This window comes from Pelophylax lessonae, assembly GCF_965119305.1.
Source record: "Pelophylax lessonae genome assembly, chromosome: 1".
In the NCBI taxonomy this organism is placed as follows: domain Eukaryota; kingdom Metazoa; phylum Chordata; class Amphibia; order Anura; family Ranidae; genus Pelophylax; species Pelophylax lessonae.
The window spans coordinates 451972052-451997526 of NC_138768.1; the positions used below are offsets into that span (position 1 = coordinate 451972052).

At 42.2% G+C, this 25475-nt stretch overlaps 1 protein-coding gene across 2 annotated transcripts in view; it reads right to left on the bottom strand.

The window, feature by feature from the left end:
* Nucleotides 1-25475, bottom strand: part of NCAN (neurocan) — a 373708-nt gene that overhangs the window by 219571 nt on the left and 128662 nt on the right. For both annotated transcript variants that reach the window (XM_082243138.1, XM_082243139.1), the window contains exon 2: nucleotides 17107-17165. In XM_082243138.1, coding sequence (XP_082099264.1) covers nucleotides 17107-17165 — 59 coding nt within the window. The remainder of the gene's footprint in view (nucleotides 1-17106; nucleotides 17166-25475) is intronic.

Below are 25475 nucleotides of genomic sequence, written 5' to 3' on the forward strand. Positions count from 1 at the left end.
AGGTAATTTTTTTTATTCAACCCTGTCTACTGACCTGCTGTCTACTGACCTGTGCAGTACACTCTCCTGACCTCTATTATCTGTACTTTACCATATCCCAACCCCTGCACTGTGCATTACGTATCTCGACCCTTGCACTGTGTCTCCTTTACGCTCTCCTGATCCCTGTACTTCTTGAAATATGCAATCCTGACCACTGAACACTATGTATTGCACACTCCTGACCCCTGCACTCTATGTGATATGCAATCCTGGCTCCTGCACACTATGTGTTGCACACCCCTGACTCCTGCCCTCTGTGTGATATGCAATCTTGGCCCCTGCACACTATGTGTTGCACACTCCTGACCCCTGCACTCTATGTGATATGCAATCCTGGCTCCTGCACACTATGTGTTGCACACTCCTGACCCCTGCACTCTATGTGATATGCAATCCTGGCTCCTGCACACTATGTGTTGCACACTCCTGACCCCTGCACTCTATGTGATATGCAATCCTGGCTCCTGCACACTATGTGTTGCACACCCCTGACTCCTGCCCTCTGTGTGATATGCAATCTTGGCCCCTGCACACTATGTGTTGCACACCCCTGACTCCTGCCCTCTGTGTAATATGCAATCCTGACCCCTGCACACTATGTGTTGCACACTCCTGACCCCTGCACTATGTGTAATATGCAATCCTGACCCCCTGCACACTATGTGTTGTACACTCCTGACCCCTGCACTATGTGTAATATGCAATCCTGACCCCTGCAATTTGTGCGATATGCACTCCTGAGCCCTACACTGTGCCTTATGCACTTGCTTGTATCCTGTGTGTTATACACTCTTGATCCCCATACTGTATACTCTATGCTTTGCAGAAAACATATATAATGGAAATGTTTAATTTTAAATTTGTATTTTAGACTCTCATTTGTAGCACAGTAATTAAAGCATACTTTCTGGGTATAAGAATGGTGGCATATGTTACTGAGTACATAGTGAGTAGGCTCAACTTTTAAGCCCCTGCAATTTTGCCATACTCACATTTTGATGTGGCATGGATGTGGTTATTCTCCGTATGTCATGCCCACAATTTGTCACACCTTCCTGTGTTTGCTGCCTAGTTCTACTCCTTTGGCTGTCCAAGGCTAAACTCCCACTGGAAAAAAAATTATCCATGGCCCTGGCGAAGACCTATTATTATACCTTTTAGAGCCTTTGAGTAAGAATTATTCCAAAATTGGTACTCTGCCCTGCAATTTTATTATAACGTTAACTGTCTTTGAAAGCACGCTTGCTGTTATAGCCCAAGCCACCTACATGGTGAACATTTTGGCAGGATATCTTATATTCTGCTCAATTTATTCTAGGTTGCTACTTTTACAAAAGCACAATAATTCAGTATTTTTAGCAATGCTCAAACCCATCTGCCTGGGACCAACAATCATGCCTTTTTTCATAGTTTAATAGGTCACCCTTTGAATCTACCGTGGTAACCTATTCCCACATAAAATGAAGACATTGTTGTTCTCTAAACCAGAATTTCTGCTTGCCCCATGAATACAATTTTTGCCAGAAACGACCAAGTTCGCAACCATTTTTTAGACTCTTTTTGATAGAGAAGTGTTATACATCTGTTGAGCTGCCTCAGCTGTGCATAGGCACGAATGAGTAATCAATCTCTTCTCATTCCATTGAAGCTAGCGCAATCAAATTCCAAAGTCTCTACATGCAGCATTTTTTTTTAATTTCTTTCTTTTGCTTGTGTTACAGAAAAACTAAATTTTAAGCACTAATCACAATAAATTAAAATAAAGAAAAACATTTCACAAAGCCATGAAATATACTCTATTTAATGTGTATGTAAAGCTCACTCTCTTTTTCCAGCTTTGGGTACAGTTGGGAAGAGTTAACATCCTCATCAGTTTATTTGGGTTATTTGTGTCCCAATAGGTACGTCTCCCATTAGAGTAGGAGGAAATCTCTGCAAAGTGAGGAATTTATCTCTTAGGCTCGATTCACATCTATGCATGTTGCTTTTGAGAAATTTAGCAGTGCTTTTGGCGGTGCTTTCCACATTTTTTTTAACCACAATTTTACCTCGATTTTGTTGCGATTTGTATTTTGTGTTTTTTATGCTTGTCTTGGGGGAAAATTTGTTTTTGGGCAGATTTAAAAATGCAAAACGTGCCAAAATCGCTTTAAAATTGCAGTTAAAAAGCACTACATGCTTTTCTGCAGCTTCTCCTTTGAAGTCTATAGAACCAAAAAAGCAAAAAATAAAAAATAAATAAAAAGCACTGTTTTGCATTTAAAAAAAAGTCCTTGACTCTTTCCAAAAAATGTAGAGGCATAAAAATGCATTGATGTAAATGGAGCCTTAACAAAAAACATGTCCTGCGTTTCTGCTAAAAGCAAAAAGCATGAAAAAACTCATTGGCATGAATGGAGCCCTAGACAGTTGTCACCAGACTAGGTGTCCCCCCCTTAAAGACTTTCCCTCTCCCCTATCTCCCACTAACACTTCTAAAATGTTGTATTTCCCGTCACTTTCTGTTTAGTGACAATGGTGTTTCTTCTATCAGTGTCTGGTTAAAGCTTGTAGGAGGAGTTTTCATTCTCCCCTGATTGTCCTATAAAGCTGCAGGACCCCTGGCCCTCTGTCTCGACAGTGCTGATTGGTTAAGAGATAGAATTCAGAGAGTAGTGGTTAATGATTCTTACTCTGAATGGTCTAAGGTTATAAGTGGTGTACCCCAAGGTTCAGTGTTGGGACCCTTACTTTTTAATAGCTTTCTAAATGATATATGGTCTGGGATTAAAAGTACCATTTCAGTCTTTGCAGATGACACCAAGCTTTGCAGTGGAATACCTTCCTTACAGGATGTCTCCAATTTACAAGCCGACCTCAATGCACTGTTTCATTGGGCAACTATGTGGCAAATAAGGTTTAATTTGATAAATGTAAAGTTATGCACTTGGGGGCTAAGAATATGCATGCATCATACATACTAGAGGAGAATAATGGGGGGAATTCATAGTGGAGAAGGATCTGGGTGTTCTGGTAGATCATAAGATTAATAATAGCATGCAATGCCAAGCTGCGGTTTCCAAAGCAAGCAAAGTTCATTCTTGTATTAACAGAGGCATGGACTCCAGAGAGAGAGAGAGATATCATCTTACCTCTGTACAAATCATTAGTAAGACCTCATCTGGAATATGCAGTTCAGTTTTGGGCACCAGTTCTCAAAAAGGATATTGGGGAACTGGAGAAAGTGCAGAGAAGGGCAACGAAACTGATAAGAGGCACGGAGGAGCTCAGAAATGAGGAGAGATTAGAGAAACTGAATTTATTCTCTCTTGAGAAGAGGACATTAAGGGGGGATATTATCAACATGTATAAATACATAAGGGGTCCATATAGTGAACTTGGTGTTGAGTTATTCACTTTAAGGTCAACACAGAGGACAAGGGGGCACTCTTTACGTCTAGAGGAAAAGAGATTTTGTCTCCAAATACAGAAATTCACCGTAAGAGCTATGAAAATGTGGAATAGACTCCCTCCAGAGGTGGTTCTGGCTAGCTCACTAGATTGCTTTAAAAAAGGCCTGGATTCTTTCCTAGGTATAAATAATATAAATGGGTACTAATATTTATAGGTAAGGTTGATCCAGGGAATATCCGATTGCCTCTCGGGGGATCAGGAAAGAATTTTTTCCCCTGCTGTAGCAAATTGGATCATGCTTTGCTGGGGTTTTTCGCCTTCCTCAGGATCAACTGCGGGTATAGGATTGTGTATAAAGGAGTGTATGGTTGTGTTTTCTCTACTGTTTTTAGTTTTTTATTGGTTGAGCCAGATGGACTTGTGTCTTTTTTCAACCTCACTAACTATGTAACAAAAAACTCTCTAGCAATACACACCAAACTGAGCGTTTGCAGCTTGCCCCAAGGCTCTGTTTCATCAGCAGATAGACTGGAGATAGTGGAAGAAGGGGAGGATCAGAGAAGACAGGGATAGTGTTGAGCGAACACGGACTGTATTATTCGTGTTCGTACCGAATAATTGGATTTTTTGTACCCGAACACGGACACGGACACTTTACTGTATGTTCGGGTAAAAATCCGTGTTCGGTCGTTTTATTTCCGGGTTTTGCATGCTTTGGCGCTCTTTTCATGGCGGGCTTTCAACAGCCAATCAACAATCGTTTAACTGGTGTGCCTTAAGCCATCCCAGCCATGCCTGCAAATGTCTCAGTAGCTGTGATTGGCCGTCTGAAGCATGTGACCAAGTCTTTATAAGTTCGAGGCAGCCGCAGCGGCGTCATTATGCTGCTTAGATTCAGGGACAGAGCACACATCAACGTGCTGGCTGCTGATTAGGGAAAGATAGGCAGGAAAAAACCATTTGTGTCCGGATAGAATTGAGGGACAGGTCGGAGTGTTTAGGCAGGGCGAGTTGTAGGCATTTTAGGGATAGAGTCTGCTGAATTATATAGGGTCAGTGTCTTCTACAAACTACAATCGATATTGCTGTGTGGGGGGTGGGGTGAATCTGCACTCAATCCTGATCTACGATCTCTTCTCAATCCTGTTAGGGACAGAGTCTGCTGAATTTTAGGGAAACTGTGTTCTACAAACTACAATCGATATTGCTGTGTGGGGGGTGGGGTGAATCTGCACTCAATCCTGATCTACGATCTCTTCTCAATCCTGTTAGGGACAGAGTCTGCTGAATTTTAGGGAAACTGTGTTCTACAAACTACAATCGATATTGCTGTGTGGTGTGGGATTGGAGATAGGCAGGTGTCAGTGATCCACATCCATTTTTCTGTGTGTGAGCTGCAGTGAACACAATCTTTTTGGGCTGCAGTGAACACAATCTTTTTGGGCTGCAGTGAACACAATCTTTTTGGGCTGCAGTGAACACAATCTTTTTGGGCTGCAGTGAACACAATCTTTTTGGGCTGCAGTGAACACAATCTTTTTGGGGTGCAGTGAACAAAATCTTTTTGGGGTGCAGTGAACACAATCCTTTTTGGTGTGCAGTGAACACAATCTTTGTGGGGTGCAGTGAACAAAATCCTTTGTGGGGTGCAGTGAACACAATCTTTTTGGGGTGCAGTGAACAAAATCCTTTTTGGGGTGCAGTGAACAACATCCTTTTTGGGGTGCAGTGAACACAATCTTTTTGGGGTGCAGTGAACAAAATCCTTTGTGGGGTGCAGTGAACACAATCTTTTTGGGGTGCAGTGAACACAATCTTTTTGGGGTGGAGTGAACAACATCCTTTTTGGGGTGCAGTGAACAAAATCCTTTTTGGGGTGCAGTGAACAAAATCATTTTTGGGGTGCAGTGAACACAATCTTTTTGGGGTGCAGTGAACACAATCTTTGTGGGGTGCAGTGAACACAATCTTTTTGGGGTGGAGTGAACAACATCCTTTTTGGGGTGCAGTGAACAAAATCCTTTTTGGGGTGCAGTGAACAACATCCTTTTTGGGGTGCAGTGAACACAATCTTTTTGGGGTGCAGTGAACACAATCTTTGTGGGGTACAGTGAACAGAATCTTTGTGGGGTGCAGTGAACACAATCTTTGGGGGGTACAGTGAACACAATCTTTGTGAGGTGCAGTGAACACAATCTTTGTGGGGTGCAGTGAACACAATCATTGTGGGGTGCAGTGAACTCAATCTTTGTGGGGTACAGTGAACACAATCTCATACTGAAGGTTTGAGGGTGCTGCCTGTTCCATACTCCCCCTACTCCTCATCTAGCCTTTTAGGGGTACAAACAATAGTAATTGGGGCCTAGTGTGGTTGTGTACGTGTGATATACATACACTTTTTTGGGATCATATTTTCTATTCCGCTATTTAATCAAAAACCTTTGGGGATCAGTTAAATTGGGGGATAGTCTGTGTTGGTACGTGTGAGAGAGATCCACCTTTCCAAGTTGTTGGGGTTCATCTCATACTTCTGAAGGTTTGAGGGTGCTGCCTGTTCCATACTCCCCCCTACTCCTAGCCTTTTAGGGGTACAAACAATAGTAATTGGGGCCTAGTGTGGTTGTGTACGTGTGATATACATACACTTTTTTGGGATCATATTTTCTATTCCGCTATTTAATCAAAAACCTCTGGGGATCAGTTAAATTGGGGGATAGTCTGTGTTGGTACGTGTGAGAGAGATCCACCTTTCCAAGTTGTTGGGGTTCATCTCATACTTCTGAAGGTTTGAGGGTGCTGCCTGTTCCATACTCCCCCCTACTCCTAGCCTTTTAGGGGTACAAACAATAGTAATTGGGGCCTAGTGTGGTTGTGTACGTGTGATATACATACACTTTTTTGGGATCATATTTTCTATTCCGCTATTTAATCAAAAACCTCTGGGGATCAGTTAAATTGGGGGATAGTCTGTGTTGGTACGTGTGAGAGAGATCCACCTTTCCAAGTTGTTGGGGTTCATCTCATACTTCTGAAGGTTTGAGGGTGCTGCCTGTTCCATACTCCCCCCTACTCCTAGCCTTTTAGGGGTACAAACAATAGTAATTGGGGCCTAGTGTGGTTGTGTACGTGTGATATACATACACTTTTTTGGGATCATATTTTCTATTCCGCTATTTAATCAAAAACCTCTGGGGATCAGTTAAATTGGGGGATAGTCTGTGTTGGTACGTGTGAGAGAGATCCACCTTTCCAAGTTGTTGGGGTTCATCTCATACTTCTGAAGGTTTGAGGGTGCTGCCTGTTCCATACTCCCCCCTACTCCTAGCCTTTTAGGGGTACAAACAATAGTAATTGGGGCCTAGTGTGGTTGTGTACGTGTGATATACATACACTTTTTTGGGATCATATTTTCTATTCCGCTATTTAATCAAAAACCTCTGGGGATCAGTTAAATTGGGGGATAGTCTGTGTTGGTACGTGTGAGAGAGATCCACCTTTCCAAGTTGTTGGGGTTCATCTCATACTTCTGAAGGTTTGAGGGTGCTGCCTGTTCCATACTCCCCCTACTCCTAGCCTTTTAGGGGTACAAACAATAGTAATTGGGGCCTAGTGTGGTTGTGTACGTGTGATATACATACACTTTTTTGGGATCATATTTTCTATTCCGCTATTTAATCAAAAACCTCTGGGGATCAGTTAAATTGGGGGATAGTCTGTGTTGGTACGTGTGAGAGAGATCCACCTTTCCAAGTTGTTGGGGTTCATCTCATACTTCTGAAGGTTTGAGGGTGCTGCCTGTTCCATACTCCCCCTACTCCTAGCCTTTTAGGGGTACAAACAATAGTAATTGGGGCCTAGTGTGGTTGTGTACGTGTGATATACATACACTTTTTTGGGATCATATTTTCTATTCCGCTATTTAATCAAAAACCTTTGGGGATCAGTTAAATTGGGGGATAGTCTGTGTTGGTACGTGTGAGAGAGATCCACCTTTCCAAGTTGTTGGGGTTCATCTCATACTTCTGAAGGTTTGAGGGTGCTGCCTGTTCCATACCCCCCCTACTCCTCATCTAGCCTTTTAGGGGTACAAACAATAGTAATTGGGGCCTAGTGTGGTTGTGTACGTGTGATATACATACACTTTTTTGGGATCATATTTTCTATTCCGCTATTTAATCAAAAACCTTTGGGGATCAGTTAAATTGGGGGATAGTCTGTGTCGGTACGTGTGAGAGAGATCCACCTTTCCAAGTTGTTGGGGTTCATCTCATACTTCTGAAGGTTTGAGGGTGCTGCCTGTTCCATACTCCCCCTACTCCTCATCTAGCCTTTTAGGGGTACAAACAATAGTAATTGGGGCCTAGTGTGGTTGTGTACGTGTGATATACATACACTTTTTTTGGATCATATTTTCTATTCCGCTATTTAATCGAAAACCTTTGGGGATCAGTTAAATTGGGGGATAGTCTGTGTTGGTACGTGTGAGAGAGATCCACCTTTCCAAGTTGTTGGGGTTCATCTCATACTTCTGAAGGTTTGAGGGTGCTGCCTGTTCCATACTCCCCCTACTCCTCATCTAGCCTTTTAGGGGTACAAACAATAGTAATTGGGGCCCAGTGTGGTTGTGTACGTGTGATGTACATACACTTTTTTGGGATCATATTTTCTATTCCGCTATTTAATCAAAAACCTTTGGGGATCAGTTAAATTGGGGGATAGTCTGTGTCGGTACGTGTGAGAGAGATCCACCTTTCCAAGTTGTTGGGGTTCATCTCATACTTCTGAAGGTTTGAGGGTGCTGCCTGTTCCATACCCCCCCTACTCCTCATCTAGCCTTTTAGGGGTACAAACAATAGTAATTGGGGCCTAGTGTGGTTGTGTACGTGCGAGATACATACACTTTTTTTGATCATATTTCCTATTCCGCTATTCAATAAAAACCTTTGAGGATCAATTGAATTGCGGGATAGTCTGTGTCGGTACGTGTGAGAGAGATCCACCTTTCCAAGTTGTTGGGGTTCATCTCATACTTCTGAAGGTTTGAGGGTGCTGCCTGTTCCATACCCCCCCTACTCCTCATCTAGCCTTTTAGGGGTACAAACAATAGTAATTGGGGCCTAGTGTGGTTGTGTACGTGCGAGATACATACACTTTTTTTGATCATATTTCCTATTCCGCTATTCAATAAAAACCTTTGAGGATCAATTGAATTGCGGGATAGTCTGTGTCGGTACGTGTGAGAGAGATCCACCTTTCCAAGTTGTTGGGGTTCATCTCATACTTCTGAAGGTTTGAGGGTGCTGCCTGTTCCATACTACCCCTACTCCTCATCTAGCCTTTTAGGGGTACAAACAATAGTAATTGGGGCCCAGTGTGGTTGTGTACGTGTGATATACATACACTTTTTTTGGATCATATTTTCTATTCCGCTATTTAATTTAACTGGGCCTCCATGCGAGACCTGTGTGCCTTGTTGCGCTGTTTTGAGTACTCCACCAACATGGCCAGTGGCAATGACGCCGTTCTCAGCTTAACTATCCCACTTCCATGCCTCCTTGAAAAAACAATTCGGGCGATGATGGAAGAGGATGTGGCACAGGATGAGGAGGAGGAGGAGGATGAAGAGGTAACATTTCCAAGGCTTTCAGGGCAGTCATTCGCAAGGGGCTCCGAGGGTGGGTTCCTGCACACGCAAACGCCAGGGACGCAATTGTCCAGCAGGGGCACAGTTCTGGAGGATGAGGAGGATGAGGAGGAGGAGGAGCTGGAGGAGGAGATGGAACCATGTTCACAGCAGGGTGGCACCCAGGCAAGCTCATGGCCATCACTGGTGCGTGGCTGGGGGGATACAGAGGACACGGACGATACACCTCCCACAGAGGACAGCCTTTCGTTGCCTCTGGGCAGCCTGGCACACATGAGCGATTACATGCTGCAGTGTCTCCACAACGACCGCCGAGTTGCCCACATTCTAACTTGTGCTGATTACTGGGTGGCCACGCTGCTGGATCCCCGTTACAAGGACAACGTACCGTCCTTAATTCACTCACTGGAGCGCGATCGCAAGATGCGCGAGTACAAGCGCACGCTGGTAGACGCCATGCTGCTGGCATTCCCATCTGACAGCGGGGCCACAGTGGAAGCACAAGGCAGAGGAGGAGGAGGAGGAGGTCGCCAACGCAACCAGGGCACCGCCAGCACCTCAGAAGGCAGGGTTAGCATGGCCGAAATGTGGAAAAGCTTTGTCAGCACGCCACAACAAACAGCAGCACCAGCAGCTCAGATGGAACGTCTTAGCAGGAGGCAGCATTTTACCAACATGGTGGAGCAGTATGTGTGCACACGCCTACATGTAGTGAATGACGGGTCTGCCCCCTTCAACTTCTGGGTCTCCAAATTGGGCACATGGCTTGAGCTTGCCCTTTACGCCTTGGAGGTGCTGGCGTGCCCTGCAGCCAGTGTATTATCTGAACGGGTATTTAGCACGGCTGGGGGCGTTATAACAGACAAGCGCAGCCGCCTGTCCAGAGACAATGTGGACAAGCTCACGTTCATTAAAATGAACCAGGCATGGATCCCACGGGACTTTTCCGTACCTTATGCAGAATAGCAATGGATACCGACCTTACCCACCCATTGTTCCATTTTTGCTCTTTCTCACTCTTTTGGGGTGTACCCTCATTTAAAATTTTTGAAAAGAAGCAGTGTTGGCTACCTCGTCCTCCTCCTCAGGGCCAGATTAATGTAGGGGCTATTGGAGCTGCAGCTCCAGGCCCCTACCTTTTATATAGGCCCCGGGTTGGCCATATTCACTGTTACCGCTCTTCTGTCACTTGTAAACACAGAAGTCTGGCTTCTATGCTCGCTTCCCCAGGCAGCACCCTCAGAACCTCCCCACACAGCGTGAAGGCCGGACAAGGAGGGACAGTTGGCGATGCATGGATGTGTTTATGGGCTTCAGAGACAGCATCCCATGTTGAATTAGGCATGCATGGCTGCACCCTTCCTCCTCTGGGTGCATGGCAAGGCACGGCCCTTAAGGCCCTTCAAAATCCTCAGCACCAAGCCCATGATGCTGTTAATCCGGCCCTGGTCCTCCTCCACCGCCGCTTCCACCTACACCGCCCATAGGTGTGCGCAGCCTATTGCATTAAGGTGTGCACCCCAAAGTTGAAATACACATGCATGTGTTTGCCAGCAGGGAGAGTAATGTATCGGGGCCATGTACCTGTAGGCAAGGAGAAATAGAGCAGAGCAGGTCCCAGGGAGATCTTTCCCATCTCCTCACTGGCAATGCTATGTGCCCTAGGTGATTAGGGTGTGCCCAGGCACACCCAGCACACCCTGTGCGCACGCCTATGTCACCGCTAGGCTTGTGACGGTATCAGATTTTCATGCTGCGATTAATTGATTAAGGTTTTGCCACGGTATACGGTATTATCACGGTATTCTATTATTAAATTTAAATTATTAAATTTCCACCTCACTTCAATTTCATTGCTGAATTTAGGGGCTTTGGTTCACTTATGCACATTATTATATAGTCAGTCAGTACAGACTCTGTGAACCAGGCCTAAAATAGGTCATCAAGCAGTGTCTGGCCTAACTGGTGATAACTGGTTCTGGCGCTCGGCTCCGATCCGATGGCCTGGTCATTAAGAGGGCAAATCCTTGTGGTCAAGAAGTGGTTAAACCTGAAGGAGGTGTTGTTTATAAATTACTTTACTATTGCTTTAGGCCTGGTTCACATGTATGCGGGTTGGTGGTTCACATTTGCACAGGCATAGCAGCCCATTGATTTGAATGGGCTGCTATGCCCTCATTTTCCGCAGAAAAAAGGTGCATGCAGCATTTTTTTAAAATTCAGTGGCCTTGAAATCCATCCTGCTTTTGCACCATGCGACTAACCTGCAGTTCCTGCTCTGGCAAGCTTTCTGCATTTTTTGTATACGTGGGCACGGCATTTAAAAATAAACAGTTTGCGTGTGCAGCAACGGCAGGTAAGTCGCATGGTGCAAAAGAAGGATGGATTTCATGGCCACTGCATTTTTTTAAATTCTGCATGCACCTTTTTTCAGCTGAAAACGCAGGCATAGCAGCTCAAGCCCATTCACATCAATGGGCTGCTATGCCTGTGCAAATGTGGGCCCCCAACCCGCATACATGTGAACCAGGCCTAAAGCAATAGTAAAGTCATTAATTGGTTAAACCTGCAGGAGGACCGGTGTTTTTATCTATTAATGACTTTACTATTGCTTTAGGCCTGGTTCACATGTATGCGGGTTCGGCCGAACCCGTCGAACACGGACATCTAGGTGTTCGCTCAACCCTAGACAGGGACTAAGGGGACAGAGGATTAATCCCTTAGGTTCCACAGTGAGTATAACAAGCATGCTTTAATGCATATACAGACTGATTTTACTGTTGGAGCTTTAGTAACACTCTAAGTTTAATCTGGTTAAATTTTGTCTTACATGGTAATGCTCACATGTGATGGTGAGCTTCTGTGATTGAGAGAACTGAAATCTGGTGAATGAAAGGGTCGAGCCAGGGACAAGGAAGGCTCCTCCAGCCAGGAAATTAGGTGGGCTCTATCTGACTTATTGCAGCTTCTAATGCGCACTGTAAGAAGCTCACAGTGTGCAATGAAATCAGAGTAAGCAGTTTCAGTACAGTAGAGGAGCCCGTAAAGCTACGCAAGACTAAAGGCAGGACTGGAGCTTAGCTTTAATGGTTTTTAGTACAAATCAGGCAATCCGTTTCAGAGCACAGACCACTCACAGCCAAACATGTCTGATAGCAGATACCATAATAATTTACATGGCGCTGAAAAATATCACATTACATGTAATCTAACGTATTTCAAATACTGTAAAAGCATTTGACATATAAAAGGAAACCTGATAAGAAAATCTTACTCTTGGATCAAATCTAGAATAAAAGCAATCTCTAAAATGCTAGTGACCGTTTTCTAACTTGACATGTTCTGAATATCAAATTAATTCAACCAAATGGAAATTTGTAACACCTCTTACGGGCTGATGGGTAATGGATCAAGAGCTCTCGTTGCTTATTAAACAGACATTGCATTATAAATGGATCCATTTATTGTATTAGAGAATCAATGCACATTCAAATTATATCAAATCAGATACATTTGAATTTGAACTAACTAATTTGCTTATATTTGGTCATAATTATTTCTCAATCAGTTTCTAATGCTTTTTCCAATAAATCCTCTTTAGCTAATTCTCTGAGCAATTCTGCTTGACTGCTTTTTTAAACTGTTCCCAAGATCATCTGTTATCATTATTATTTGCCTTTGTTTCATTATCTGCCTTTTAACTGATCCTAATATAAATATATGTAACAGGTTTTGTCATTCCAGATGTTTTGGTCTTATCCTTTCATTTCCTCTACAGTCAAGCGGTAGCTACTATATTCAACAGTAAATCCCATTGTTTGGCTTTTATGCTACATCACCAAGTTATTTCTATTCATTATTATTCTTACTTAATTTTTAGTTTTAAAAGATGTCTCTGCACTACTCCTTGTTATACTAATTATCCGTATGAACACTTTTAGAATGTTAAAACTGGTGACTCTCTTCCATGAACTTTCCAAGTCTCCAACATAATGAGTTCCACTTTGAAGAATGTGATAAAGAATGGTGTAGGTGGAAATAGATTGGAATTAAAACAACAAGTAAGTATTTAACAGCTTAAAACAACTTCTTTATTTGGCCATGTTCTCCTTTAACCACAGTCCTCTATAAGTTAATTATAATTAAATGACATTTAATTAAAGGTATAATAATATTTCACAACTTTTCTAAGCCTGCTACTGCACCACATGAACAGGTTAGGCCTATTTGTTTTCTGTCTCTCTACCAATGGAAGATAAAGAAAAAAATGACTGAGACAGTTGGTTAAACACCATTAACCAAAGAAAGACCCACCATTGTGCTTTGCCACTCTCATGTAAGATTTTGAGGGTTGTAATATATGGGGATTTAGACAACATATGCCAACTTGCAGCAAATGTCTTGCAAAGACTTATTTTAAAGAAGAGCTTCCTAAAATCAAAGTAGTGCCGAACCACTGCCAGGAATTTGTAGAGGACTAGGAACCACCTATACTGTCAAACCTAAGTAATACATTTTTCTGTACTCATATTTTGGGGAGTTTTTAATAGAAGATAACTACATGTTACCATGGGCTTCTGCTTATAAAAAATCTCGAATCTCATACACAATTCTAAAATGACTGCCATTCCTACCATCATCAAGTGAGGGTACACCTACCTTCAACATGGCTACTACACCTATGTTGTGAAGTAGCCTGGTATGTAGTTTAGATTATGTCACATATTTACCTGCATTATGGCAGCTAGAACTACATTACCTTGTCCCCTGGACTTCCATTTTAAGACCTGCCAAGAACCTTCTGATGATCATGCAGCTACCTTTCATGTTACATTTTGAAAAAAACTGTGTTGCATGACCAAATTCTTTTTGACATCAAGTTTCTCCATCATATTTGTACCTCCGATTGTTATTCTTATTCCATAACATAATAGCAACCAATTACCTATCTTATAGAAAATGTTGCATGAGGTACATATCACTGTCTTGAAGCTGTTTGCCTTTTAAAGCAAACCTCTGGTTTGCCAATTCAGAGCAAAGCAAAATGTTTGCTTTAAACAATCTCTCTCCCGATTCCCAGCGGTATGTATACATTTCTTTCACTCTTTTGCTACTTTGTTTAGTGCTGGGAGCTAAAGGAAATAGCTGATAGCACTAGAAGTCACATGGGAGTCCAACGCTCAGTGTAAGCTATGATTCTGTTGACCTAAAGCTTACAAAGGGCTTTACTTTAATTCCAAGTGGCTGCACTAATGTGAACCTATTGCTTTGGTCTGCAAAGCAATGCACAAATAAACCATAAGGCCTTATAGAAAAAGTATGTTGATAATATTCACGCAAGCAGTATGTGTGGGCAATTAAGTGCTGCCTACTAGATTGCTTTCACTCAGGAATTTATTTTTTATATGAATATTGTCTGCAGCATTTCTTTGAAAACCAGAGACATGACAAACTAGAGTTGAAACAAGTACCTTTAGTCAGATTGAACCCTATGGCAGGTGAGGTGAAAAATAAAGGACATTGTCTACCAATATTATATTTTATATGCTCTACACTTATATGCAGGATTAGTCAGATTTTTTTCTTTTTTTATGAAATGGATTAGTCATATTATTTTCTGTCAGAACAGGAAAGTTTGTAAGGTCGTTGGCAGATGATGCCAAGAAGGGACCTAATTATTCCCTTCTCTTATATTTTCTCTTTATATTCTCTTATATATTGCTTTCTTGTTTTGAGGCAACTAGTTTTTGAAGCTCAGAGAGTAGCCCAGGACAGACAGAAATACTTTCATTTTAGTTCAAGTGTATGTAGCACCCTCCTAGGTAGGTGCTAGAAGAGAGAGTATCGTTTTTGGGTCTCTCTGCTTACCAGAGAGAATGCCAGGCAAATTTATATTGGTCTCTGCCTACCAGAGAGCAGGATCCATTGGTAGGGTTTGCTCATGGTGCTCAGGTGCAGCTCAGCTTGTCTGAAATGTTTCACAATGGTCCAATAGGGAGGCATATTGGACAGTGGGAGGAAACCTGATAAGTGAGGGCACAGGCATTGTTACAGCCCTAGTGATTGGCAGAGGAAAGTGCTTTGGTGCATGCTGGAATACTGTATAAATGCCAAGCACAAATTGCTAGGTCAGTGATGGCGAACTATGGCACCCCAGATGTTTTGGAACTACATTTCCCATGATGCCCATGCATTCTGAAGTGTAGTTGAGTGTTATGGGTAATGTAGTTCCAAAACATCTGGAGTGCCAAGGTTTGCCATCACTGTGCTAGGTTGTCTTTCAGCTGGAGAGCGGGGTCCTGGAGGGAGGGGGTGGCTGCCCCTCCTTTGTAGAAGCTACTATGCGGCCACCTGAGGGTCAAAGAGAAGCTGAACCCAGAGGTCCTGTAGAGCTGACTGGAAGGGAGACACTGGAAAGGATCTGATTCTGCCGACAATGAGTACAGATCTGTGTCGTAGGGCCTATTCCGAGAGGGCCACCCCCTTCTGATAGAAGAGTCAGTGGATGTGTTTCAGTCAGGGGGATGCTAGAGAGTGTCCTGAAGATAATGTAGTTGCATCAAGTCTACTGCGCGAGAGAGCAAGTGGACTTAATTCTTCCATGCAAGTGGCAGTATGGGTAAAACAATGTGTCTACTTTCACAAATAACCTGGTGAGGCCAAGCGAGAGTTGTCCTTATCTACTATGAATAGTTCAAGTTGGAGTATCCCACTATTCCCTTCTCCCATCCAAGTTCCACAATAAATATAAAACCAAATACCCTGGACTGTTTATTGGGTAATGAGCAAACAAGAGTAAGGATGGATGAGTGAACTGTCCCCTAGTGACTGTCTGCAGGTAATCAGAGGGAGACCCAAGAGGTCATCACACAGCAAGCCCTAAGGGGACAGTGCTGCTTGCACCATAAAGAATAGCCCAAACACTTTTTTTTTAAGTTTTGCATAACGTGGGAATGGGTTAAGCGTCTGTCCAGGTATTTTTCTGGCTACCATTTCCTGCCTTGGGGACCCAACAGACAGTGAGAAGAATTCCCATTTTAGATAACTGTCAACATAACACTTGTCCCTAGTGGAAGAAATTCCCTCATCTCTCGCTTCAATGACAACACTATATTGTTTTCTTGTTTTGAGACAACAAGCTTGTTGTAGCTCAGAGATAGGCCCAGGACAGGAATATCTTTACATTAGTTCAAGTGTACCATTATGGCGCTTTTCCACTGCATGGAACCGAACGGTTTGGCTCGCTTTTGTGCTTTTCCACTGCTGGTACCGCATGGTACGGTGTAGGAACGGTTCGGTACGGTACGGTACGGCGGTGCTTTTCCACTGCATGGAACCGAATGGTACGGCTCTCAAAAACAGTACCACCTTGATTGTGGTTCCAAGAGGTACCATACCCAGTACCATATCCCACAATCCTTTGCATGCAGTCACTACTAGCCACTAATTGGTCAGAGAATCGTTGTTATCCCACCCACTTAACTTTAGTACTACTTTAGTGGAAAAGCAAACCATACCGTACCGTACCATTCCAACACAGTACCATGCGGAACCAGCAGTGGAAAAGCAAACTGGGCCAAGCAGGGCCAAGCAGGGCCGAGTAGAGCCGAGCCGGTACTTGCAGTGGAAAAGTGCCATTAGTGTAGCCCAAATATTTTTTACATTTTGAATAAAGTTGGAATGGCTTTAGCCTCTATCAAGTTATTGTTTTTGCTGCCGCTTCCTGCCTTGGGGACCCAGCAGACAGTGAGGAGAGTTTCCATCTTAGAGAATTGTCACCATAACACTTGTCCCCAGTGAAGATTTCCCCTCATCTCTTCAATGACAACTCTAAAATTAAGGATTTCTCCGAAGATGTTAGAGAGTGGTTTGAGAACAGTAGATTCCATATTAGTACCCATGTTGTGTATCAGAAAGACAAGCAGACAGAGACAAGCCCATATTTGTAAAGCAATACATAAAGATACAGTATAAAGAAAAGACACACAGACAAGATAGACTAAAGAAACATGCAATTCATATCTTACCTGCAGTATTTGTGCTTCTACTTTGAATCAGGAAGAGCCAGAGTCCCAGTATAATTATCCTTAATAAGGAAAGAAAATAAATATATTTTATTTCTATATAAATTCTGTGCATGTTACACTTAAAACATCCGAAGAAAACAATTAGTAGTACTAACTTTTAGGATAGGAGCATTGATTGTTGTGAAGTGACTGTATAATTAGTGAAGGCTGCAGAACAAGAAAAGCGGATAATTACCTTGCAAAATAAATATGCCATTTAAACCGCTCACTCACCTACAGCACTGCTAACATTCTGTAGGACTTGTGCAACAAGTAAGTTCTGACCTTGTAAATTTGTGAAGAAAACCATGTGAAACCCTTTTGTTCCAGGTTTGTAACACTAGAGATATTGATTTGAATCCAAACCGCAGCACAACCTGCATGGAGTTTGCATGTTCTCCCTGTGCCTGCATGGGTTTGCTCTAGATACTTCAGTTTCCTCCCACACTCCAAAGGCATGCTAGTAGGTTTATTGTCTCTTGTCTAAATTGGCTCTGGTATACATATGCATGCATGTTAGTCAGGCACCCTAGATTGTAAGCTCCTTGAGGGCGGGGACTGATGTGAATGTATAATATATATAAAACGTAAGTTGACAGTTCTATATACAAAGTAAATACCTGTAATAAACAAACAGGTACAGGATTCTGTATAAATTTGATAGAGAATACTAGGGCACAAATTGTTGTTTCTTTTACTGAGACTTTTCAGATCCAGCGCATACTAACAATTGGATCTAATTTTGTGTACTCATTAGAAGTTTTCATATTGATCATATTTCATTCCTACGCATGCATACCATCACAGCCATAGTTGGTTGCAAATAGGTATGAGCTTGCATTTATTACAGGACATAGAAAGTGAGGTGTCATTCCTGGGCCAAAAAGTTGTGGGCTGGGGATTCCTCACCTTGTAGCTGACGTATACAAAGAGGTCATAATGCTTCTGAGATCATTAGCCTAATACTCCCACATGGCCATTTTTGGTCAATATTTGACCTAGTATAGCCAACTGCTGCATCCACTAGCAATAAAGTAAGCATGTATAGTCAAACTTTTTACTTACAAAAAAAAAAAAACTTGGCAGAAGGGCTCATCCTTTATTATGATTTTTTTTTTCTAGAGAAACCATTTAAGTGCTGTTTACAACAATTTTGAAGCTTAGGGGAATTCCTGTAGTGCGGTTTTAAAACATCATATTTTCCCATCATGCACATATACAACACGGTCAGCTTTTTATTTTACATGTTTTTATGTTGGTGAGATATTCTGGAAGCCATACTTGTGTGGGTAGTGCCTAAAGCGGTTGTAAGGTTACATTTTTGTTTTCCTAAAATAACAAACATGGTATACTTACTTGCACTCTGCACTGGTATTGCACAGAGCACCCCTGAACCTCCTTTTCTGGGGTCCCCCATCAGAGCTCTGGGCTCCTCCTCTTCTCCATGTGCCACCCTAGGAAACTGCTTCCTATGGTGGAACAAGTGTGTGCTTACTCCTGAGCTTGGCTGTGCGTGTCTATAGACACACAGAAAAAGGCAGAACTGGGTTCCAGGTACTAGTGACTGTGAATCTAACACTTGTGTATATGCGTTTGAAAGTTGGAGCAAAAGAACACAATAATAAAGTCAGAGCTAAACTGTGCAGTTGTCAGATGGCCTTCAGAGTAGTGCTAAAGAAATGAGAACAACAAAACTCAGACAGTGCTTGGTAGCTCAATAATGAAGCATTGGGTTAAAGTAGCTGCAGTAATCCACAGTCAATGACTGGTTAAAAGCAATAGTAGTTTATTTATACATAAAAAGAAGGGTGTGGTATTGCACACGTTACCGCGCTGACTATGGGCACCGATGGGTCACTGTGTCTGGAAGCAAGGAAAGACATGGGGAGGCGCCACCACCATGTCAACGGAGATAGAACGAGCTGCAGGACCTCGCCGGGTGATGTCACTTGAGCGACTTGGCGGAAGCGTGATACCCAGAAGGATGAAGCCATATTGACCAGCGTGGAACGCATGTGTCACCTTTCAGGTTTATCTGCCCTACACCTGTCCATCTAAATGCATGTGCTTCCATTGTTGGAGACTCACATAAATTATAGCTAGGTCTACAGAAAATGGGACACCTTGCTGGGGCTCTATGGCTTATGTATGAATTTGCAAATGTGTGCAACTAAACCCCTTTTTTTAACGCATACTTTTGGACAGGTCAATTCGGTTGGTTGCAGGCTGGTCGGTAGGTTGAGCTTGGAAATGTCTTTGTTTTTTTCATATGCATTGCCTTTCCAATGCTCCTTGCTTCAGTGACCAGTAACAGGTGTGGGCAGTAACCACCTGTTTGTACTATGAATTATATTGGCCATGCAACACACTGACACCTTTGCTGCCATAGTGCTATGGGCTGGGTGTTCAGTGTGGCCCTGTGCCTTTAGGAAGGGCTGGTTTCCTTTCAGGTTTATCTGCCCTACACCTGTCCATCTAAATGCATGAGCTTCCATTGTTGGAGACTCAAAGAAATTAGAGTTAAGTTCAGAGAAAATGGGGTGCATTGCTGGGGCTCTGTGGCTTAAGCATGTATTTGCAAAGGTGTGCAACTAAACCCCTGTTTTTAACCCACACTGTTGGGACAGGTCAATTCAATTGGTTGCAGGCTGGTTGATAAGCTGAGCTTGAAAATTTCTTTGTTTTTTTTGCATGTGTCCCTGTTGCCACAATGACGCGTTTCGCGCGCATACGCTTTGTCAAGTCCTAAAGACACACAGTGCTACATGGCCCTGCCCCCTCAACCCTCACTAGTTTTAATTGACATAATCGATAAAGGACTCAGGTAAGTATTTTGGGGGAGAGGAAAAACAGCTGCTGAAATGTTTTTTTTTACCTTAATGCGTAGAAAGCATTAAGAGTCCATTCACACTAATACGACTTGTCAGGCGACTTTGTCAGCCTGACAAGTCGTGCACCGTCGCGGTCCATTGTGTGGTACAGGGACGGTTCTAATAGGAGCGACACAAGTCGCTCCGACTTAGAAAAAGGGTCCTGTACTACTTCGGGGCGACTTGCATAGACATTCATTTTATGAAGTCCGTGCAAGTCATGCTGAAGTCGCGCTGCACGCGACTTCACAGGTCGCCCCCGAAGTCGTGCCGCTTCAGTGTGAATGCGATGTAAGGGTCCTTTCACACATTCTGTTTGTTTCATCAGTTCAGTCACATTTTTTTAAAGAAAAATGGATTCAGTTTACATCAGTTTTACATCAGTATGTCATCAGTTTTTACATCAGTTTTATTACATCCACTACCAATGCAAAAACGGATGTAAAAACTGACCATTTGTTCAGGGCTTTCTTCCATTTCAAAAAATGGATGTTAACGGAGTCAGATGTCAACGGATGCTAGCGGATGATCAACCACTTGCCCATAGAAAAACCAGAAAAACAGACAAATGGAACACCCATGTGAAAGGGGCCTTAGGTAAAACGAAAAAAAAAAAAAAACTTTTTGACTTTAAAAAACACTTTAAAAATGTCACAGAGATCATTGCCTTGAATGGCTATAGTGCTGACATCTGCATTCACAAGTGTTTACATCTTCAGCAAGGAATATATAGACCAGTGATGGCGAACCTTGGCACCCCAGATGTTTTGGAACTACATTACCCATGATGCTCATGCACTCTGCAGTGTAGTTGAGCCTCATGGGAAATATAGTTCCAAAACATCTGGAGTGCCAAGGTTCACCATCACTTATAGAGACTATATCAGGGGTCTTCAAACTATGGCCCTCCAGATATTTGGGAACTGTGAATGTTAGAGTTTTCAATACCTCATGGGATGCGTAGTTCCGCAACAGCTGGAGGGCCGTAGTTTGAGGATCCCTGGACTATATCATGATGAACAACAGCTACATCAAGATGTCTGCTGATGTTTTGGCATTTTTTGGTAAGATATTGTTTTCTAAGTATGTAAGGGAATAATAAAGGGACAAGTGTAGTTCCTGAATTATGTATTGAATAATTGTAAAGGCTATTATGTTCTAGCATTGATTCATGAGATGTGCTCTTAACTTAAATGAAAATATAAAAGAAAAAAAACCTTGTTAAGGAATGAACTGGTATAGACTGTAAGAACAGAATCTTCAATATCTGATGGATCATTTGTTTAGCTGAGAAAACTGATACTAGTTGAATATCCAGGGAAAATCCCTAAGGATAGCTCATTGATGGAATATTTTATTAAATGGAATGCATATAGGCTTAAACAAAAGCAATGCAACCAAAAATAATGAGGTGAAAAGTACAGTACATCTAAACTAGCCAATCAAGTTTCTGTTTGGAATGGAAGATGAATGCTTAGTGGTGGTTCTTTGTTTTTGTACCTAACGCATTGCTCTTTGCCTTGTTGCATTCCACTGATATTACTGTATAGCTGTCAAACTGCCCTTCTGATCTCTGTACTTCCCCTCTCATTGTAAACCGCCAATTTGCAGTGGTCAAAGGATGTACTGAAGCAAAGAATCGAATGCATCATGATCTCTCAGTAATAATAATGAGACCAGCTCATAACAAAAGATAATAAAGATAAATACCACACCAGCAAAAGAAAACTTTAAACTTTGGAGCTACAATGCTGTGCATTTACTAAGAATACATTTAAGTGGCACTATAGGCAAAATCAACAATGGCATACGGTACGTAATGCAATCTGTCAATAGCTTTAAGGCGTTAAAGCCTATCTGTGGTCAAACTGTAAAACCATATAATCATTTTCACATTGTATTTCAATTATTTCTAGCCCAATCCTATTAATCTGAATAATCTTAATGTTTGTAAACTTACTTTAGGATGAACCCTACACACACTTACTTCTTTAATTTTTATGACATGCATTCATTATGTCCTGTGACTAGGTACTGCTGTGTCACACATTTTACAGAGCCTTCCGTCTGAACTACTTGCAGGCAGCAAGGTACCATGGGACACGTAGTCCTTAAAAATTGAAAGTGAACAGCAGAGGAAAGCTGGAAAGTATGAAGGGTATCCAGGAAGTTGTGGAAAGAGATAGTCAGCTGACAGACAGAAATCACGACATGAAATGTGATTCTCAGAGAAAAATTATATTGGATTGTCTAATATAACTATTGTTTGTATTTTTATTACAATACTGATGTTAAAAAATGAAAGTGTATGCCGTGACCATAGATTTTCTTTAACACAGCAGACTTTTTCTCGGTCCCTCTTGTAACACATTTTTTTTTACCTGTTCATCCTTTCACTAAGTCTGATATCTTTCAAATTTCTTTATTAGACCAAGCTGTCCAACAAAAGTGGAATTTAGAGGGTTGAGACAAACCATTCAACGCTAGCAAAGATGTTTACAATAGTCAGCTTTTATTCACATTTTTTTTTTTTCAAATAGAAAACAAAAAATGTTTTCCGTAACTGTTTACAAGTGTTATCTGGAATTAGGTTTTAGTTTGTTAATCACTTATGTACAATCCATCTGAATCTACTAGTCCATATAACAGTACCCTCACCACAGAGTGGCTATGCTGCTGTCCAGGGGTGACTATGCTGCTCCAGTGGAGGACTCAGTGTAACCACCCTAAGTTACTGATTAAAAAATAATTTTGATAATTTAGAAGATGAAATCATCATGAGATTTACAGTAATAACAATAATTATATCCTAGATCTTAGCAAATTTACATAAAACGTAGTTATATGATCTTTAATAACTGCTCACTGAAATGGGTCATGTAATCTTAGCAATCTGCTAAAATACCAACAGTTCAGGAAGATAGGTTAAAAAACAAAACAAACACATTCAATCATTTGGCTTACTTGTAAATGCTATCATAAAATGAGGACTAAAGCCTTTGCTTAGGAGGATCCTAAAGTAGATTGGCCAATCCTTAAAAGGTAACTCCACTTTCGTGGGGAAAAAAATCAGCAAATAAAAAAAAAAAAAACAATATAGCGTATACAATTGCAACACAAATCATATTGAATGTTATTAAAAATGACCTTTCCTTTTCAATCTGCAGCTGTTGTAATTTTTTTGAAAATGCAATGCAATATGGCTACCTGGAGCTGTTCTGTACACAGAATGTTTACTGACCACACCCCAGAAACATCATTTCCTGCTTGTGTGATTGGCTCACTGATTTTCCCAAAAGTCTGCCTAAGATACAAGTCAGATTTCTGGCATCCCCTGCAATAAAAATGTCATTTTTGGTGGGATACTCCCAATAGGAACATGTATAAAGGGATGCAGACCCAGCTGATTTCTTCATTAGTGCCATGCAGCTGCCACAGCTGATAGATAATTATGAAACAACTCCCATTAGACCCACTTAGCACAGAGGGACAAACAATGATTTCTTCAGAATAACAAAAGGTAGGAATCTGCAACAAAGTTTGTTAAAATCCTTGTAATTTACAGAGATCACTCAGAGGGGAATGTTTTTTTTCTCGACAAAAGTGGAATTACGCTGTTAGCACCTGTGCCTACTACGGTAATTTACAGCTTCCATGGGAATCCCACAGGTATGGCAAATACATACATACATTAGTCCAAGCTGGACCAATGTAACTATGTAAAGATTGCCAAATTCATCTTGAAAGTAAAGTAAAGGCAGCTATTGCTGACTTTATTTTCTGAGAATGCTAGTTGCCTAGATATAATGCTGACCTACTGAACTCAGAGTCTTGAGTCACTGACCCAAAAAATATGTATACCAAAAAGTAAAATCAGGAGATCTTATCTGCATACTGGTCCTGGATTAGTAACGTAACCTATTGAGGCCAAAGGATTAGTGTAACTACCAGCAACCTTAAAGTTAAATCAATTTTTTTTATTTTAAAATTAAAAAAAAGAGGTTCATCTTACCAGCTCTGTGCACCGATATTGCACAGAGTGGTCTTTCGCCTTCTCTTTGGTAGTCATCTGCTGGCACTGTCAACTCCTTCTTCTGAGGAATTCCCCCATAGCAAGGCATTTGCTAAGAGGGCACTGTGTGCATCCATTGACAAACATAGCGCCGACAAGCTGTGCCCCCCTCCCTCTTCAAAGGAGTCTGACTGACAGCAACAGGGGCTTATGTCTTTTGCCTGTGCAGCCTCCTGCTGCAGCCAGGACAGCACTGGATTGGTGCAAGAAGCTAGGTGAGGGTTTAGGGGCAAAGGGCTAGTACAGGTAGTGGAGTTTTTTTTTTTAACCTTAATGCATAGAATGCATTAAAGGGTAAGTTCACCTTTACAAAAAAATAATAAATGCACATTTTTTACAGGTAAAAAAAATACCTGTAAAGCATTGCACTCCCACTCAGTAGATCGTGGGTGTAATGCCACGGTCCTGCAGAATGTATGTGTAGCTGTCTACCTCGGATATGGGCAGGCAGTTACACTGTGACAGGAAGCTCAATGAACTACCTAGAGCACTCAGCAGCACCTTGGTAGTTCATTGAGAACTGCAAGTTGACAGCTGCAAAGGCTGTTGGTACTTGTAGTTTTCACATCCACAGAACACTGTGACTGTATGACGCTGTCGGGCGGGTGGAGTCCCACAAGACAGCGTTTTTTTTTTTAGATTGTGACAGCGAGTAATCAAAATGGGAAACTGGGGGGAGGGAGTGGAGGCTGGGTCATCTGTAACATGTTAAATATTACACTCTGAATTTGGGTATAACATGTACCTTGTTACAAAAGGTGAACTTATCCTTTAAGTTAAAAAACATTTTGACGTTAAAATCACTTTAAGGCCCCCTTCACACGGCTCCGTTCCGTCGACGGAGCTGTTCTGCTCAGCAGGGGATCGATCCGCCGATTCCCGCTGAGCAGGCGGATGAGAGGTCCGTCTTCGCTCTGTGTGCGGAGACGGAGGTGTCAGATCCCCGCTGTCACCTATGGGGGAATCGGATGAGAACAGACCACCTGTCCGTTCTCCCCTGATCCAATCCGCCAGACAGATCCGGATTCAATCGACAGGATCGGATCGTATGTCAGCGGACATGTCTCCGCTGACATCCGCTGACCCATAGAGATGCATGGGGCATCCGTTCAGATCTGCCTGAAAAATTGACAGGCGGATCTGAATGGTCCGCAAGTGTGAAAGGGGCCTTACTTAAAGGCAGTCCATATTGTAGCAGAGTACTCCCTAACCCATGACACTCAACAAAGCCTAACTGGCTAGTTTGTTGTTACTGCCCAGGTTCTCCAGAAAAGCCTTATTGTTCATATCTTGTATCTTAAACTATATAGAGTATGGAAATACTAAATTCTGGATTTATATCATGTTCATATGTCATATTGTATAAAGATTTTTTTTTGTATGCCTAC